The 21,053-nt window shown below is 38.2% G+C and overlaps 1 protein-coding gene across 1 annotated transcript in view; it reads right to left on the minus strand.

The window, feature by feature from the left end:
- LOC145987259 (uncharacterized) overlaps positions 1 to 21,053 on the minus strand; it is a 271,187-nt gene that overhangs the window by 108,998 nt on the left and 141,136 nt on the right. The window contains exon 2 of the mRNA XM_083121774.1: positions 10,625 to 10,833. Coding sequence (XP_082977900.1) covers positions 10,625 to 10,833 — 209 coding nt within the window. The remainder of the gene's footprint in view (positions 1 to 10,624; positions 10,834 to 21,053) is intronic.

Consider the following 21,053-nt stretch of genomic DNA (forward strand, 5'->3'; position numbering starts at 1 on the left):
CCTACCATCAGATGTCCCGTGACGGAGTGGTTATCCCAGAAGGCTACGACGAGAGGGATCCCGTGTTCAAATCTCTGCCTGGGTGAGGGTGTTCTTTGATTGTTTTTCTTGTTTGAGTATTGGTTTTAAGTCCACTTTATACACAGAAAGGCTAATCGGGACCAAGAATTTATTATTATTATTATTGCAATTATTATTGCTTTTATTGTTGCTATATTTTTTTTAAAATTACTACTACTACTTGTTTTTTACATTCATTTGTAATTTCCATATTCTGTATATCTATATACAATTTGCATAACTGTATACTGACAAAAAGCTGTTTTTTATCGTTAGATAATCAGTGTAAAATATATTAAACCATACTTCAAATAATAATAATAAAGATAATGGGAATAATTGCTGTAACTTACGGCATTGTAAGTCACAGAAAACAACATTTATTTTTTAATAAAATATCGCTAGAATTTCACCATTCCAATTACATTAACTCTTTCCAGAAATCTCAGGGGGACAAGTGCCCCCTGGCCCCTCCCTGCAGGCACCCTTGATCGGTACTGTACCTACAGTTTAAAGTGGGATCCGAACCAATTGTGCCTCCATCGGGTATCGAACCCGGGACCTCTTGATTATAAGGCGACGACGTCACGACTACGCCATCGGAGAGACTGAGGGCGATCCTTGTGAATGCTAATCAATTACATATCATCACTCATCATCATCGTCGCGAAATCTCCCAGTGGCAGAAAGCGATCATAGATAACAGAAATCAATTCAAAATGTTGCGAAAAACATGACATCAGAATGGTATGTCTTAGGAAGTCTCATAGTGAGGTAATTTGGGTTTAGGTACAAATTGCATTAGCTTAGAAAAATCTCGGACACTAAGTCTAGCCTCGTCTCGACTTTGCATATGTCTGTCTCGTTCTCGATCTCGTCTCGAATTTCATATTATTCATCTCGAGGCAAGACCGAACCTAGTACTATTACAGGTAGAGGCTCCGTAATATAATAGACGGGGTAAATCTTCTGCGTAATTACATCGAGTCCATTGAAAACACCATATTACGACCACAGTGTCCACAAACTCACCTAGCCAACATCTTTGCTAGCTTATGCAGATATTAATTGCCCAATAAGAGACTACGTGTAATATCAAAAGACACTTCAAGCGCCGTTTAAGCACGATGCGACGGCCAATCACATCATGATACTGCAAGCCATCGACTGGTGAATGCCAACGCATGCTATTCCACGCCTTAGTTACCGGCGGTTGCTTTAATCTCTGTTTAATTGCTATTTTAATGACAGTTAGGGAGGCGCGATAATGGCTGATGGGTTCCCTAACTTTATTAGGATGCCTTGGAGGAAAAGCACCGGAATCACTTTTGGAAATATCAAAGAAATTAAAACTGGAAAGTTTGGGCTAAGCAGAGTTGAAGATCAGAGATGGCACTGGAGAAACTTAAATCCATTTACTCTCGCTTTTTAAACAGAAGAAAATATCCGTGAATAGATCAGAGATGGAAATGCACAGACCTAGAAGGATTTCCTTTTCCTGTTTAGACATAAGAAATATCTGTAAACAAAGATCAGAGATAGAAGTGCTCAAAGACAAAAGCATTTACTTTTCCTGTTTAGACATAAGAAATATCTGTAAACAAAGATCAGAGATAGAAGTGCTCAAAGACAAAAGCATTTACTTTTCCTCATTAAACAGAATAAATATCTGTAAACAAAGATCAGAGATAGAAGTGCTCAAAGATAAAAGCATTTACTTTTCCTCATTAAACAGAATAAATATCTGTAAACAAAGATCAGAGATAGAAGTGCTCAAAGATAAAAGCATTTACTTTTCCTCATTAAACAGAATAAATATCTGTAAACAAAGATCAGAGATAGAAATGCTCAAAGATAAAAGCATTTACTTTTCCTCATTAAACAGAATAAATATCTGTAAACAAAGATCAGAGATAGAAGTGCACAAAGATAAAAGCATTTACTTTTCCTCATTAAACAGAATAAATATCTGTAAACAAAGATCAGAGATAGAAGTGCTCAAAGATAAAAGCATTTACTTTTCCTCATTAAACAGAATAAATATCTGTAAACAAAGATCAGAGATAGAAGTGTTCAAAGATAAAAGCATCTACTTTTCCTCATTAAACAGAATAAATACATTTAAACAAAGATCAGAGATGGAAGTCCACAAACAGAAGAAAATTAATGTGTGTTTTATCGCACTTGTCCTTTAATTTAGCTTTACAGCATGCGGGTAAGAAGATAAAAGAAATAAGAAGGGTTATCATTAAATTATGTGTTCGGTTTGGTAGAATATGAAAATGATGTTGACATAATAAGTAGTAATATACATACAGTTAAGGATAATACTCAAATAATTTAAAAAGCAGCAAATTTTAAAGGTTTGAGAACTAAATTCATGTTTACAAGCCGAAAAAACCGAACGTTATGCAATATTGAAACCAAAGCGTAGGTAAGACCCTACTTGAGCCATACTTAGTAAATGGATAATTGATTAATTTGGTGCTTTAAGTCCACTTTATGCGGGACTGGACCTACAGTTTAATGTGTATGACTATGTGTCTCCACCGGGTATCGAACCCGAGACCCCTTGATTACAAGGCGACGACGTCACCACTACGGCATCGGGGAGGCCAGTAAAGATAAATATGGTTATATGTGAATTAATCTTACCCAGGATAAGGACAGAGGCAAGACTTAATGTTACTATGGCAAGAAAACCTTCGGGTTTAGAAATACCAGAAAAGTAAATACAGTAATTGTATATTATCAAATCATTCCAACCATACTACAAATTTTAAAACAGCCCTCGATTTGATTTGAGTTTTGTGTTTTGTTATCTAGCGGGTCTTAGTTGTCACTTTTGATATATCCGCGACGATTAGGGTGAGTGATGATATGGTGAAGTTAATGAAGGAACACTCAGAAGTAACACTCACACCCAAGCCGGGATTCGAACCTGGCACCCCTGTCGTCCTAGCGCGCTGTGTAAACTACTCCGACATGGCGGTCAGCGAAAACAATTCTCTCAATTTTGTATTTAATTTTTACGCGTCCTGTCCGGTTTAGTCGCGTTGAAGTTAATGAATGATAAAAATTACACGAGGGAGCAAACTACAGAAGTCCACGCACTCCAACGAGATTCGAACCTAGGAATCCTTAGTATCGAAGAGCGTCAGCACAGTGTCACATCGACAATAGCCGGACCACATGGTAAAATTCCCACGGTCTCCATAGCAACCGTTTAACACCTTCCGTTTCTGTTTCCGTATTAAAAAAAGAACCCTCCCCCTCTTTTTTTTCATGTCTTTGACAATGGAATCCTTTAGGAAAAATATATACGGACAAGTTTTCTCTGCTCTTTTATCGATGTATCTCTTCTCGGGGTTAGAGTTGACGGAACTCTTCACCTCTCAAATGGCCAGCTTTGTGGTTCACGGGGTATTCTTAGGAAATCCTACGACATATCTATTTTTTCCGGAAGCAAAGATTCTGCACAAATCTGCTCAACAGCCTGGGACTATCTATCTGGAGAACAAATTTTCGTCTGCTTTCATTGTCGCGTTCAAGAAAGCAACAGCCTCGCTTTGAGTGTTCCTCCTCTCCGTAGCTTTTTTTTTTTTTAACTTCTTCTCTTTTTGCTTTACACGTTCCTCTTTATAGAGGAAACCACAGGAGAGAAAGAGAGAAAGAGAGAGAGAGAGATGTTGATTCTGTGCAAGCTAGCTCTACGCAGGTGCATTATAGCTCTGCGTCACCCGGGTTCTCCACACAAAGGAAGGCTTCGCGATAAATGAAAAATTTCCATCCCATTGCCTCTTCGACAGACTTGTCATTTCTTTTTCCCCCTCACGCCGCCTCTCTATTTCTTCTCCATTTCTTTAATTTCACCGCCCCCCTATCTTTCTCTCTCTTTTCGTTTTTCTTTCCACCTTCCCTATCTCGGTCGGAAGCAAAGAAAGGACAATAAAGCACGCTAGGAAAACGCCATAAACGAGAATGAATCTAGAAAAGATTGACGCAAAAAAGGAGGTCGGAAGAGCCGACAAACAAAAGTCAATCAAGGAAAGATGGATAAAATATGGTGGCGGTGCAAACGAACAATGGGCACTGTACCAAAAGGTGCCGAACTTCGTTAAGGAGAAATGTGAATTTTATTTCTTGTAAGCAAAGGAAACGTATTGTCATTAGATTTGAAAATATTTAAGTTATTCTTCACGTTCACTAGATTTCAAATCACTAAATCCAAGAGCTCCTGAATTATCTATTGGTTATACGTAAATGGTGTCTCAAAAGGAATGCCGAATTTAAAAACGTGAAAAAATATTTTATTTTCATGAATTGGCATGTATTTCTACATCATTACAAAGGGTACATGTTGCCAGTTTAAGTATGAAAAACAATATCTGTCGTATGTGCCCCACCACTTTCTCTGCATGTAGTCGTCACTCTATCGATGAAATTACTGATGACTCTTACACAGACTTGCACTTCGATTTGGCCGATGACACGCCAATATCCTCCTTGAGTTCTGATAGGGTTCGGGAATTGTTTTCATAAACCTGCGATTTTACATAACCCCAAAGGAAGAAGTCCCAGGGTGTCAGGTTACATGACCTCGCTGGCCAGTTCTGGTCGCCATTGCGCCAAAGGACTCAGCCCGTGCACCAAGACCATCGTCTCGTGGGAGATGCGACAGGTAGCGCCATCCTGCTGGAACCACAAGTGTTCAATATCCACACCATTCAAATAATACAACAAGTAATATACAACAGTACTTAAATATATAAGAACAGTGCCACCAATCCGACAACATCAAGACAATGGCGCAATTCAAATCCGGTGCTCTTGTTGGAACACCCTTCATATCGCCTCCCCTTCATAGCTGTATGTTATACAGTTACTCACAATATTGCTCGTACAGATGAAGTGTGAGAAGTAAACGAAAGCATAAATTACAATAAGCCTTAGAGTATTAGGTACTCTCCTTACATGTAATTATAGCACGTATGTTGATTTATTTACATCTGTTTGTTCCCCCACACACTTTATTAATAACGAAAGAACACTATATTTTAGGACAAACATGCTATTTTGATGTCACGTTTCTGTTCGTACAGTTGCAATGAAATCAGAAAAACAAATGTAAAAATGTTACAAAATGAGACAATTTAATAGGAAGAATCATAATCCTTGGCCTTAATAACTGTTTGGCATCTCCTATGCATAGAAGAGACTAAGGTCTTGCAGATTTCTGGGCTGATTCACTCCCGCTCTAAAGCGACGCCCTCTTCAGATCTTCTTTTGACTTGCTCTCATGCTTATGGACACGTTTCTTCAAAAATGCCCACAATTGTTCAATCGGATTCAGATCTGAACTTTGAACTTGTGTTTTCAACTGCTTTGGTACATTCAAAACCAACCAGTCCTTGTAGAGTTGAGCAGTATGTTTGTGTCGTTATCCTGCTGGAATGTGAACACACGTGGCAACCCGATTTGCTGGGCACTTTCTTTCACGTTCTTTTTCTGGATATTACTACAGACATGTTTGTCCATGATCCACCAAGGACTTGCATTATCCCAACTCCTTTAGTCGACATACAGGCCTAGATCATTATAGATTCTCCACCATGTTTTACCGTAGGCGTTGTATTTCCAACATTATCCTGCTTATTTGCCTTCCCCCACACTCTGGTCACACCATCTGATCCCTGAAAATTTATTTTGTTTTATTCGGAGAAGATCATGTTCTCCCAAACCTCCTGGCCCCTATGTAAATGCTCTTTAGCAAATCCGATTCTGTCGATATGTTTGCCCTGTACGAACAACATTGTGAGCGACTGTATTACTGTAAAAAACTTGACTGGCAACACTCAACTCAAATGCTCGTACTTTTCTTGCCACGTAATATCGGAGGAACCAGCTTGCAGGCACTTGCTCTCGAATAGCGTAGCTACAAACGTAGCTTAGCTTCTTAGGGCGGATAATGACACTGTTGATCCTGTCCGGGTTTTGCTTATGTGCCGTAATCCTTATAAGAATCCGTTCGCTACTGCAATTATTTTGATGCATACGTAGGGAGGACATAAAATCACATAGGGCGAGTTGCAAATGGTCATCATTATTTAATTATTTAACTATTTAACTGTTATTTGTTATAAATGAGTGAAGTCTTCGTTAATCTAATGTACATTGAAAAAAATAAATGTAACATGACCAAATCTGTTAACCATTCAACCAGTTACGGTGTGACGTGTGGTCATTTGCTTACAGATGGAGGAATGTTCTGGTAGCTTCCATCAGCATTGTGACAAGAGTTTTATGCTCTCATAGCTTTCATCAGCATAAGGTGAATATTATACACACAGAAAAATACAGGGTGTCTATAAACTCACTTAACATTTCAATGAACTAATGACAAATCTTTTCTTTTTTCAAGTGATCTGATAAAATGTACTCTATAGAAGAGAGAATAGCCGTTGTTTGTGCTCGTCTGCGTGGAATGACGTATGAACAGGTGCGGACGGACTTCACTCGGAAATTCAGAAAAGCAGGCCCCACCAGAACCTGGTCAACAAATTCAAGTGAATAGGTAGTGTTGAGGATGAAGAACGTCCACCGCATCGACCACGCGACTCAGTATCCATAATCCCAGCATCTACCAACTGTGGCTCATAGCACGGTGGATTGGGGCACACCAAGCTTCTTACTATGCACCAACAGGATGGGGCACCACCCCATCTTGCCATCATCGTTCGTGATCACCTAAACGAAGTTTTCACCGGTAGATGGATTGGTCGTATCTCGCAACGGTGAGTTGCCACCCCCCCCTCGATCTGACCCCATTAGACTTTATCATTTGAGGGTTTATCAAGTCTAAGGTGTACGGGGCGAGGATCCACAGCATAGCCCAGTTGAAACAACGCATTATGGTCTTAGTTGCTGAGATTACACTAGCTATGTTGGAGAAGGTGTTTCGGGCTGTGGTGGATTGTTGGCATCTGTGCCTAGACTTGAGGGGTTTTCACATTGAGTTATACTGATTTTGTGTCCTGCTGTGATATATGTTTCAGTACATATTGAATTTTGTACCATAAATCCTGTTCATGCAGAAATGTTTAGTGACTTTATAGACACCCTGTACTGTGACAGCCGTGTTCAGCATTGTGACAATATTATACACGAAGTCGAAAGTTCTTATAGCCTTTATCGGTGTTATGACAAAATGTTATAGTTTCGAATGCTATTTTACTATTTTTAAGTCTCAGGGTAACTGTGCATGTAGAATTCGGCAACTGAGCAAAGTCTTTAAGGGAAATTCTTTCTCTGTAATATTTTTAAATGAAAATACAATAAAATATACAGATGATATCATATCACGAGACCAATACCTAAATATAGTGTTTTTTTGCAATGTCATTAATTGCTAACACATTGATAATTAAGACAGGCAATCTGCTACCCTGTTACTATGGTAACCTAGTTGTATTATCATCAGTTTTGTTCATAATGCACCACAAATATTAACGCCATTGCAAAGAAGCAAAAACTTCCACACGTTTACCGAGATGCATGAACAGTACTCATAGTTTTAAATACAGTGTATTGTGTCTGCGTCTAGACAATATTTCATTTGAGAATGATTTAGTGATCGTTGTCCAATGCTGTGGGAATGTTCCCAGTTTGCCTACGCATATCAATTTAATGCGATTTGTGGACCTTGTTTTAATGCACGATTCATTTCATACATCAGCAGGCAAGCTGGGAATTAATAATGTAACATTGCTTTTCAGCCTGCCCATAGGAGCAGAATTTGAAGTGAATGATGTCGGTCCTGAACATTCATTGCCGTTAAATTTACTCCCTCAGTATGCGATGTGGTATTAAATGTTGATAAATTGTTGCTTTACACGAGCATCTAATTCCTACTCGCGAGAAACATTGCACAGGATCTAATTCAGTTTCACACAGAAAGAGAAGAAGAATTCAAGCTATTGTTACGTACATAGTATAAATATGTTGTTGTGATGGAAACGAATGTACGGTCACCGGCAGTAAAAATGGGACACCTACTATATCCTGAAATACCCGCTTCGCTGCAAGGCGTTATGTGTGTTGTTGTACGGCGTTGACTCTGGGACTACATTATATTATAGTCTTAATTTAATATAACAAAGCAAAAAAAAGTAACGTGCTCTCCTGTGCTTGGCACCACTTCATGAGGGCTAATAGGGGTTGTGGAGTTAGGGCCCCACACTTTCTTGAACACGGCCGAAGGTGGGGGTGATGTGTTGAGCACCACGCCTCTCGGCGCCTTTACCCCCCAGAGATTCCTCCAGGTACCCACTTTATACGACGCTGGGAGGGCGCCGGAGCCGCTTGAACAGGTGGAAAGAATCCAGGTTCTCCCAGACCGGGGATTGAACCCGGGTCTCTCGCATGGTAGTCAGACGAACTAACGACTGAGCAACTTTGACCATGGAAAGAAATATGAAGAGTTAAACAAATGAGACACGAAAAGGGACCTCACACTGAATAAATATATTTTGAATTCAGAGTAAAACATATTCTCTGTAAATACCAAAACGTTTGTATTAGCGTTCATTGAAACCAACACTCAGCATTCACTCTTCCTGGGACTGAAATGAACAACGTGAAACAATATAACGGCTAGCAGCATGCAATTAGTTCCTAGAACTAGCAAGAGTAAATATGCCACCAAGAAAGGAAAACAATCCCCCCTTCCCTCTCCCTCTCCAGCTGGTATTGTACATAATTTTAATCAGGACGCACTCTAATTTGGCTCTCGCGAATAGCATTTTCCGCCAACATCGTACACATTGGTTCATCAAGTTGGCTATTCCCTTATTAGCAAGCCATCAACTATGTTTTTATTTCCTATTTTTTTTTTCCATCGCCCACACACTACACCCACAGTTCCATAAATAACTACCGGACGCGCAACAATACGAAATTGTTGTTTTCATCTGTCCATTAATTCAGTGAGACTCGTAATGATTGTCGCCAGCTTCCGGTGCGCTGTCGAAGCATCAGCGCGTGAAATTTGGCATGCGTTGGCCCTCCGCAATTACCCTACGCACTGTCAACTCGAATAACACCATAAAATGTGGAGAAGTATGCCTGTTTGCCAAATCAGGAAATCAGGAATGTGGCTGCTCCGACAATCTTTTTCACCAGAAATTTCCATCCCGCTTGAAAATCGAAAATTACCATTTCAAATGAGCATTGTTGTCGTTACGATGGACCAATCAGTTTGCTTGGATTTCCTCTATGAGTGCAAAGAGCCGTGTGGATTTGGTTTTGGAAAGCCTGCAAATTTGAAACCTTCCATTCCAGTAGTTTTTGCCTCATCGGAAATATTGTGAGATAAGAGAGAGAATCATGGGATTGAAAGTGCATTATTTTTCCCAGATTTCCACGTCATTTGTTCAACATCATTGAAGCCGAGAAGTGGCTCTACGATTAGACTTGTTTACCACAAATGTCTTTGTCGAATTCTTTGTAATTAGAGATGTTGTACCCACCAACTGAAGAGCACTGTTAATAATTGTACTTCAACAATAGGTAGACCACACAAAGTTTTGAATATATGCAAAACAGCTTGAAATGTTTGTCAAAAGATGGCTCTGATGTCGGATTGTATCTCCAATTTTGAGAAACGAGTCCTCTACAACTTATAAATGAGTTCTTGAGCTCTAATATAATTTTCAAATTCAACTTAGAAATAACTACATTGATTTTTGAACTCTATATCATCCGTAATATTTGCATTACGTTTTCAATTACTGATATCCAAAGGTGTAAGTTATCCCTTTTAAAATGTATTAAATTAATTTTAAAATATTAAATGAACATAATGTACTAAACAAAATACTTATTTAGCTGTTGCTTCCTTCAATAGTATTAGATAAATGCATGTGACCATGAAAAATAGCACCAGATCTCGTCGTGGGATTATTTACTATTGGTAGGTATACGTACAAGTAATGAAAATATAATGTGCGTAATTAATACAAGTGGTGTACATTTTTTAATGTTCATAAGCTGGTGTCAAATTATCCAGCAATAGGATATTCATGAGATAATAAGGATATGTACGGATAGTAAGAAAATCCACATAAAGGATGTTAAAAACAGGCATAGCTACTGCAAAGTTTTGATTTCTTCATTTTATCGTAGTGCTGTTTCTCCCAACAGCTTCTTCAATTGTACAAAAACAATCACTAATGCTCTTCCATGAAAATCCTTTCACCTTAGAATCCTAACTTTTAACAACTTTTCTCCTGAGATTTCGGCCTGTGTATCAGACCGGTGGCCATCCACATGTGAGGAAACTGCGGAGCTACAAATGAGCAGCGTAGCCCGGTCATGGAAACCTACAACAACGACTGGGGTCTCGTGGTGCAGACCACACGTCAACCCGTAACAGGTTTAATGATCTCCCACCCTGTTGCGCTACGAGTTATTATATATATATATAGATACCGAGTACAACACACTACACAAAGGACCGAAAAGCTCTTTCAAAAATATTCAAGCAATAAAGTTATGTTCTACTTACGTTAACATATATGCCTCCTGGGAAAGGGAAAACTTTTGTTTTCGGTATTTCCTTAGCGACGTACCTATAGAACTCCCTACTTCCCTTGTACCACTTGACTGAGTACAGAGGAGCACCTTCTAAGTCGTAGAGGCAGAACAACGTGGCTGATTGTCCAGATTCCACAGTGGGAGGCAACGATATCTTCACATTTTTCAAGCACTGGATATCTGCAATGAACAAATAAAACAGAATTAATACTCTGAAGCCTTTTTCATCATTAGCAATATTGTGTACTAATCATAAACTGAATTCATTTGTTGGACTTTGAATACCTTTCAACATCATTCACACAGTCATTTCAGATAGGAACTTGACTGAGGGTTATACTCTGCCCCAGCTAACTGTGGAGCAGGCGAACGAAAACAAGTCTCTGCGCAAGTAGTGACGCGAGACGGCTCCCCAATGAAGACGCGAGAGGAACGGAATTGCGTGGAGTGTATAGTGACAATGTTCTTTTTAATAACATACAATCTAAACAATACACAAACCAATTTGGAAACAAAAGATAATCAGCAATGTTCTTATCGAGCGGGACGAAATGAGACTTGCCACAGCCTCGTTTTTGTCTCGAGTTGCAAATTTTGATTTATAAACATTCGTCTAGTCTTCTCGTTTTCCTCTAAGAAAGAGAGAAAATTAGGGGAACAACAAGAAAAAGATAGAAAGGAAAAGAGAGAAAAATAAAGAGAGAAAGCATGCAAGAGAGAGAGAGAAAGAGATAGAGAGGGGGTAGATTTGAGAGGAAAAGGGAAAGAGAGAGAAACTTGAAGAGAACAAAAATGAGCGAACAATGGACTGAATATCATGTCTCTTCAAAAGTTCCAAAACATGAACATGAAGCTGCCCTCCCCAATACCCCCACCCTCCAGCACATTTTTACAATTAGTATGACGAAGTCTGGAACTTAGCATACGTCAATGGCCCTTAAATTCACCACTAATATAATATAACAACATAATACGACTGTGTTAGTAAAGGGTACCTTTTATTTTAACTTGTGATTTTGTAAAATATTACAAGGCTACTTTTTTTAGAAGAGATTCTCACCAATTAAAGTAACTTGCTGTAACCACAAATTATTGTCCAGTTATTTAAATCTCGCATAAGAATATGTGTACAGCGCAATGTAATTTCTTTACAGAAAGTAGAAGATGTATAGAGATTTTCAATCTTTGAGGTGCAGTCGAAACCCAGGAACGTTGGATAGACCAAATTAATTCAATAAGGTGTGCCATATTTCAACGGCCGTCCGCTTGCAGGTGTACATTTGGAGGTAACGTTATATGGATTAATCCACTTTGTAAGCATTTGGTTTCCATTAAACAGGCTCCACCAGTAGCCAAGGCTTGGTTATTTTGCATCATCAATTTCTATTCTGAAAATATCATGGCGAAACAACCATCATTTTACCGTAGGCGAAGGGATGCTCTACAAGGATTAAGGCGAGCCGTCGGGCTGACCTGCTTGTCGCCATTAATCATTGGCGTTGTCTATCCTGACCTACGTCCTCTGTCGTTCCACTGCTAAGCGTCCTTTCACAAGCAGGAACGGACGAGAGACCCTTAATTTTCACCGTTGTGAGATGTAGTTTGTCAAGCTCAGAACATCTACGGATTTCGATTTTGGAGAACTTGGCTTGTTGGCCGCATAAACACCATCCCAGGCGCCAGTAGCGAATTTTCCCAAGGGGGCGGTGTTCAAAGTGGAAAGATGTTGTGGTAAAGGTTGAGAAGAAATAGACATTTTTGAGAAAAAATGAGGGGAAATATTGAGTTTTTGTTTTAACTCTACTTTATGCACATGTTAATTGGGACTGGAGCTACAGTTCAACTGAGGTACGAACCACTGTATGCTTCCACAGCTACCGAACCCGGACCCCTTGATTACAAGACGATGATTACCACTACGCTACCAGTTAGGTTCAAGAAGAGATATGAAAGAAAATATAGATATTGGAGTAGAAACGAAGTAGACAAAGGAATAGAAATAAGCACGTGATAGATAAGGAGACAGAGAGAGAGAAGAGAGAGAGAGAGAGAGAGAGAGAGAGAGAGATATGGAAACAGAGAATGAAGGAGGGGGAAGGAAATAAACACAGAGTATAAAGGGAACAACATATAGAAATGAAGAAGCAAGACATAGAAACCTGCTTATATTCTTCATGTACAATAATTTTATTTTATTCATATTTAGAAAAACATCATCAGTATTATATTAACAGTTACCTGTAGAATGGAAATAACTTATAAATTTTCAAAACATAATAAAAACGGACAATATTTGTGATACATCATTTGAAGAGTTTGAAAATAAAATTCTAAATGTACACAATGGAAAATATTATTGTAATTGTTATCATTAGTGCACGTCGATATCTGTAGTGAAACATTTAGAAACATTAATTGGAAACTGTTTAAAAACAATAATAATCTAATATTTAACTAGTTTACCATTAGTGAACATCCATAATCAATATTGCCAAACTCCGTAGTGAAGTGGTTAGGACAGCGTGCTACTACACAAGGGGTCCAGGATTCACATCCGGCCTGGGCATGGGTGATGGTCCCTTCATCAATGTCATTTTGTCCTCACTCATCCTCATCTTCGCGATTAGTGAAAAGTGGCATAAAAGCAAAGTAAAATAAACCAAATAAATCAATCAATAATTATTATAATTTATACAAGTATTTAAATGTTACTATCCTTGAAGTACTGAAAGTTGAACCCCTGCCATTAATTGGCTATAAATACATCGGTGAATGTGTGTGAGAGAAAATAAAGTGACGGGCAAGAAATGAAAATAAAGCAAAGAAAAGTCAGACAGAAGACAGGAGGCAAAATATAGGAAAGGAAATGCTCAAAATGAAAGAAAGAGAGAGAATAAATGCGAGGAAAACTTACTATGTTTAAGGAAGGAAGAGAGAAACGTATAAAGAAATTACAAGGAAAACAAAATAGTAAGGATCTGCAAATGGAAGAGAGAAGACAAGTAGAAGTAGCAACCATTCCTTTTTTCAGGTTACATTACCACAGAATTAATAAATATGCAATATTTCCCTCCCATTACACTCTGGTTCAGGTACATTGGCAACTCCCGCCATAACGAATAACCAGTAGAGGGTATGTGCCATTGACTCAACAATTAAAACGCGTCAGCAATGAAGCCACGACCATTGTTGCCCAATGGTGTAAAACTTTCATCGCCTATATGACCGATTAGGCAGCCAATCGTGGCTATTGCAGCGTCCAGCAGCTGCATAATGATGCTTTTAACATATGATTGAAGAGGCGCCATTTTAAAACAACTGCAGCGCTCGTAGTGACAGAAAAATTAAACTCTCATGGTCACACACTTAATATTCAGAGCACCAGAACCGCGGTTTTTTTCGAACTTTCTCACTTATACGGATCGGATCAATTAAAAAGTAATCGACTCGAACAATACCGACCAATTAACTTCGGCGTCAAACAATTAATCTAATCGAAATAAACAAACCGATGCAGGAGTGGAACGCAGTATTCTGGAAGCACTCTATTAAGCATGATTGCAATGCAAATGTTTACCTCTTGTTGTGGCATCTGCACAGTTTAGAACCCCCGCCATTGTTGTAGCTTTTGCATTGATGAAAAAATATGCTAAACAAGCAACTCTTGATTTGATTGGATCATTAGGCAATTGTGCTGGGTTGTTGCACTGAATCATGTTTAAACATGTTTATCGCAAGCTCTCGCAACTTGTAGAAAGTTATTTGTGGGACTTTTACTGTTGTCGTGTTTTATATATGTATTTACAGTACAACCTCGTTAATCCGGACAAATTAGGGGGATAAGTTGACCGGTTTAACGAAAGTCCGGATAATTGAGAAGTTATCTTGTTGACTTCTAGCCACATTTAATATCTTGCATTCTGCTTTTTTTTGGCCTTTTACCTGTTCGGATTAAGCGAAGTCCGGCTTATCAGAGTCCGGATTAACGAGGTTTTACTGTATTTACATCTTTTTGTTTGCGTTTTCGGTTTAAGTACACTTTATACACATGAAGGCTAATAGGGACTGGACCTGAAGTTTAATGTGGGTTTCGAATCCCTTGTGCCCCCGCCGGGTATCCAACCCGAGACCCCTGTATAATATTTCAAATTACCTATATAGCTTTCTACATCAGACCACGAAAGCGAGTAGAATAATTCGAGTGAGGAGCAGTGAGTGCATTACTCATAGAAGCTTCACTTGATTTTAACTTTCGATTCTGCCACATTAGGCTTGTTTCCTAGGCAGTAAATAATTGAGTTTATGAAATATTTTATTTCACTACAACTCTTTTTTTAATATTCATAACCGCAAATCAAGTATTTTCATAACAAGCGTTTCACCTATACGTAATAGCACCGCGAACCAAATGGCACTTAATTCCAAGTACATGCAGTGTGCAGGCTACCAAGGCTATGGTGCATGGACTCACAGCCAATATAATATTCTGCTGGGCACGGGTTGTGTTTTCCATATATCTTCGTGATAGTTTTTTCATCCATCTTGATTTTATCACCATTCATCGTCATCTTCGCGATTGGACAAGAGTGACAGAAAAGCGCTGCAATACCATGTACGCACATCAAAAGGTTCATAAGGTATCTTTCTCTAAATCGTCTCTTGGTGAGGCTACACTTTCATATTATAAATGCATGCAGTTGGCAACCCTGTTAAAGTAATTATTTCGCAAATCGACACCCCTCACATCTTTATCATGTAGCCCTGGCCTCGTAATATAGATTGAATTTGGTAGATGTCACTAGCATCTGAGTATTCATCAACTTATGTCGTTTTATTACTTCATAAGCTAAAATGAATGGTAAACTAGTGAAATATATGGAAAAGCAATAGCACAGAATATGCATGGTTTATTAGCTAATAGAAGCCACGACATCCTCCATAACTTTGCACCATATTAAAGAAGTCATAACACTACTGAAATGTGTAACACATCTGTATCGTTTTGAGAACAATTTGATACTTCTTGTTTTAAATTTAATAGACATGTATTTTACAACGAAGTTGATTGGAATTTAGTACACAGGTTAACAGTAAATTAAAGTTTTCAAGCAGAAAGATGGAAATATCTTACAGATTCAGTAGAACAAATGGAATGGCAGAAAAACGTTTAGTGGTCGTAGGAAGAAATCGACTGATTGAGAAGATGGAAGGTGACTGCGTAGACCGAGAAGATAGAAAATGTAAAGACTACTCTAGACTGAGAAGATGGAAAATGTAGAGACTACCCTATACTGAGAAGATTGAAAATGAAGAGACTACCCTAGACTGAGAAGATGGAAAATCTAGAGACTACCCTAGACTGAGAAGATGGAAAATGAAGATACTACCCTAGACTTAGAAGATGGAAAATGTAGAGACTACTCTAGACTGAGAAGATGGAAAATGTAGAGACTACCCTAGACTGAGAAGATGGAAAATGAAGATACTACCCTAGACTGAGAAGATGGAAAATCTAGAGACTACCCTAGACTGAGAAGATGGAAAATCTAGAGACTACCCTAGACTGAGAAGATGGAAAATGTAGAGACTATCCTAGACTGAGAAGATGGAAAATGAAGATACTACCCTAGACTGAGAAGTTGGAAAATGTAGAGACTGCCCTAGACTGAGAAGATGGAAAATGTAGAGACTGCCCTAGACTGAGAAGATGGAAAATGAAGATACTACCCTTAGACTGAGAAGATGGAAAATGTAGAGACTAACCTAGACTGAGAAGATGGAAAATGTAGAGACTATCCTAGACTGAGAAGATGGAAAATGAAGATACTACCCTAGACTGAGAAGATGGAAAATGTAGAGACTACCCTAGACTGAGAAGATGGAAAATGTAGAGACTATCCTAGACTGAGAAGATGGAAAATGAAGATACTACCCTAGACTGAGAAGATGGAAAATGTAGAGACTGCCCTAGACTGAGAAGATGGAAAATGTAGAGACTACCCTAGACTGAGAAGATGGAAAATGTAGAGACTACCCTAGACTGAGAAGATGGAAAATGAAGATACTACCCTAGACTTAGAAGATGGAAAATGTAGAGACTACCCTATACTGAGAAGATGGAAAATGTAGAGACTATCCTAGACTGAGAAGATGGAAAATGAAGATACTACCCTAGACTGAGAAGATGGAAAATGTAGAGACTGCCCTAGACTGAGAAGATGGAAAATGTAGAGACTGCCCTAGACTGAGAAGATGGAAAATGAAGATACTACCCTAGACTGAGAAGATGGAAAATGTAGAGACTACCCTAGACTGAGAAGATGGAAAATGTAGAGACTACCCTAGACGAGAAGATGGAAAATATAGAGAGTACCGTAGATTGAGAATATGGAAAATGGAGTACTGCCGTAGACTTAGAAGATGGAAACTGTACAACTGTCGTAGACTGGGAAGACTGACAGTGTAGAGAATACGTAGACTAAAAATATACAGAATGCACAGACTACTTTACAGATTGAAGACAAAGAAGTAGAACGAAATCAGAAGCACGAGAATGCACAAGATAAAAAGAAAAACACGAAAAAAAGGAATGAAATAAATGAAAATTTTTCGATAGAAAGGAAAGGAAGGAAATAAAATATTATAAGGAGGGAAGATTAAATCGGAGACAATCATGTTATGGTGTAAGAGGTTGTCATAAACATATAACAGGTTGCAACTAAAGGAAATAAAGTTCATAAAGATGCTACAACAAAAGGAAAGATAAGATACTAACTAAAACTCAACAATTGAGGGAAGCAACAATAGAAAAGTTGTAGAGCTACCGTAAAATATGAAAAGGAAATAAAAGAAAATGAAGTAACAATGAAGAGGAAAGAATGAACGATTGTTTTAAAAAAACTTGATAGTAGAAGGCGATAAAACCTGATAGGATAGTAGGCAAGTGAGACTACCATAAATATTAAAATTTCAGGGAAAACATCAGTAAAAAAGTAGCTATCAGCATTTGCAGACCTACAGGCGTCAGATGAGACAGGTGTATAATGGTTGTGGGGGTAGTAATTATTAAAGGCCTCATTGGGGAATCAGACGTGGGTGTGTACTTTTGCCTCGTGCTTTCCCAATGAAGGGACGGGCAAATAGAATGAGGGGGAAAAATTAAACCTCTGTGATTGCAGTAGGGAAGACCCTGCTCCGCAATTTTGCTTTTTTTTTTTGACCCAAATTGCTTTGAGTGTCGAGGATCAAGAGGGAAGCCAATATTGACTTTTGAGTAATAGTGGATCGAATGGGTGTATTCGAATCGTTTAAACGTGTGGATGGAGAAAGAAGTACAAAATGTACCTGTTTTATCACGGACATAACCGTACAGGCTGGTACTATTTTAATAACCGGTTCCCGTATGAGATTAATACTGGTTGTTGAATAGACTGAACAAATATTCCGATTTGGAGCGTTCAACACACGATTTATAACGCCTTATAATTCACATGTACTTGTATTATGTAGGTTATTTTCTGTTTCCCTTCTGCACACACACACACACACACACACACACACACACACACACACACACACACACACACACGCAATGAAAAGGGAAGGGGGTATGGTACCATCATAAAGCCTCATTGCACCCCCCTTAAAATCTATCTGACAAGTTCAAATAGCAATAACATATGGTAGAAGTAGATTTGGATAATATTATTGGTCCACATATCTCTAAAGGGACATTAGTTGACAACAGATCTGTCACCACAAGCAATGACATATGCAGGGAGTGAGTTGAAGAGGTCTGCCTCCCTAAAATCATGTTTTTTTTTTCTAAAAGAGTATGTTGAATACTTGAATTTTACCCTAAATATTGCAATTGAAAGAATACAGGTCTGATATCGTGAAACAGCGACAGGAATTATATTTATGTTAGCACGGTGAGAGAAAGTTCTGACCTGTTCAGAATTAATGGATATAAGGTTCAAACTACTCAGAAAACAATACAATACTATTTTCTGTCTTTTTTGTAGTATTGAAAGGCATATTACATTATTCTTTATATAAGAGGAGGGTTTTTCTTTTAAAAAAGCTTTCTAAACACTATGTCTGTCTATCCCACTACTGGTAGCAACAATGATTCATGGAATAATGGCTTTATTTTCACATTCACATGCGATGTCTCAGTTCCACAGATTGACGTATGGCGGCAGCACTGTAGCTTTATTGGGTACTGCGCTCTAAAACAACGTTCTCACGAAAACAACAAATTGCGTACATCAACATTCAAGTTGCAAGATTAAAAAATGCTGTGAAGTGTCACAGTAGACTTGTGCAAGCCTGTGGTAATAAAGCACTTCCATATTCAACAGAAGTTCTATGGTTCACTTAGATCACAAAAGTAGTGCAACTATCAATTAGTGATCAACAAAAATCTATGATAGTACATATATTCTCATTGCGGAGAGAGAAATTCTAACAACCGTTTGTTTCAGTCAGTTATCTATCACCCTCCACGAGATTAATTGCAGTTTAAGGCATTGTCATTGTTGTGTTGGAAACGTAAGTATGTTTGGTGTGTACAAGGGATGAAAAGTTGAGATAAGACCATCGGAAAACGGATAGAATTTGTAAGCCTGGCCTCCATGGATTTCCAATACCAAAAACAGTCCCACCGGCCCAGGCACAATTCAAACTAGAACAGCCAAACCGTCTCTCCTTCCCCTTTGTCTCAATAGAGTGCAGCACCAACTGGCTTCAATTCTCTTCTTGAACAGTGGGGTATTTACAAACCATTAGCATTGATATGAAAGAAAAATCATTTTCTCTTTGCATTCTCTGTGGAACCTAAAGAAAAATATGAGAAACTGTAGTGAGCAAGGGGAACCAGGCACGTAGCCCAGAAATCCTACAAAAATCTAATTCAAGTAGTATAATCTATTCTAGTATAGTGGTAATTAATGTTAGCAGAATTGCACACCTTGTGTAATAAGTTGTAGGCAATATACTGAGAAATTCATCTTCAGGGCTTCTGCTCCCCACTTTTTCGCTTTTCGATGGCGGCTGCCGATAAGGGATGAGCCTCCCCCCCGAAATAAAATTCTCGCTACGGGCCTGAGGGGAACAAGAACAAATATATAAATCCTTTATTCTTTATTCAGTATAATTCGTTTATAGGAGTTTTCGCTCTTTTAACCATATTGAACAAAAGTAAAATACTGATGCTTAATATAGGCTACTGATGTTTCAGTAAGTCAGTGCAAGAAATTAAATATAGCGTTATTATAAAAATTAAATATCAGTTATACAAAGATAAATTACAAATTCCTTTACAAATTCTACCAATCCACACCTGTAATTATCCTTGCATGAGAATAATACAGAATGTACAAAATGGGAACTTTTCGTAATTTATACGAAGCAGTGCTTTCCCCAACGCACATGACAAGTACAATTATCATACTTATATAGTTTATGATAATAATGTAAATTTTCAAGTATTTCGTCCGATACACATTGAACTACTACTAAATAGGGTGATGACCTGAACGCACCCCATCTGGTGCTTTCCGTGATTACTGCCTACCTAAGATGGATTTGACACCATCTGCGTTTTAGTGTATATAACGTAGAGTGTAGCGTAATACTAGATTCATCTATATAATATTCTCTGAAGTGCAATGCTGTACTCTCTGGAAAGTTTAAATGCATCTTTCCATTTTTCGCTATGTTCACTAATAACGAAATTGCCTGTGACACCGAACTTTTGAACCATCCTGTACTTCTATAAAACGCAAATGCGAATATCAGCTTCATATATGTTAATTCAAACAATATTGTGTTTCACGTCAGGCTACCTTTACCGTTGAATTATAGTAGTTTGTCTATCAAAATATATTATAATGCATTACCTAACCTACCCTAACCTAACCTAACCTAACCTAAATCGAACATAGCTCCGGATCCCATTGGCATTACATTTTAAAATTGTGTACATTAATTAAGTAATAGTGTGTGTATGACATACTTTTTGGAAACAAATTATAATACACCTTTTTTGAGAAAATGGCCATCACAATTTTCTTTATACCACCTTTATTTGTTTTTTGCACTGGCATAGAAATGCAATATCTTGCGTGAATGAGCTCATTAAGACCTTTCCATCGCCATCTGAATCACTTATATAGGTGCCCTGATTGCCGAAATATTGCAATTTAAAGTTAAGAAAATGTTAAAAAAATGGTCAAAATAGCACATTTATCACCCCTGTATTTTCGGAAATACAAGGCATGGATCTACAACCTTGCATATTTTGCTACCTCAGGTGGCCCCTTCAGTATACCAAATTTCAAATGAATCAAAACATGTGAGGTTGAAAAGTGCATTTCCATTGGTTAATTTCACATGGA

Source organism: Lepisma saccharinum, chromosome 4 (genome assembly GCF_977018435.1).
Source record: "Lepisma saccharinum chromosome 4, izLepSacc3.1, whole genome shotgun sequence".
In the NCBI taxonomy this organism is placed as follows: domain Eukaryota; kingdom Metazoa; phylum Arthropoda; class Insecta; order Zygentoma; family Lepismatidae; genus Lepisma; species Lepisma saccharinum.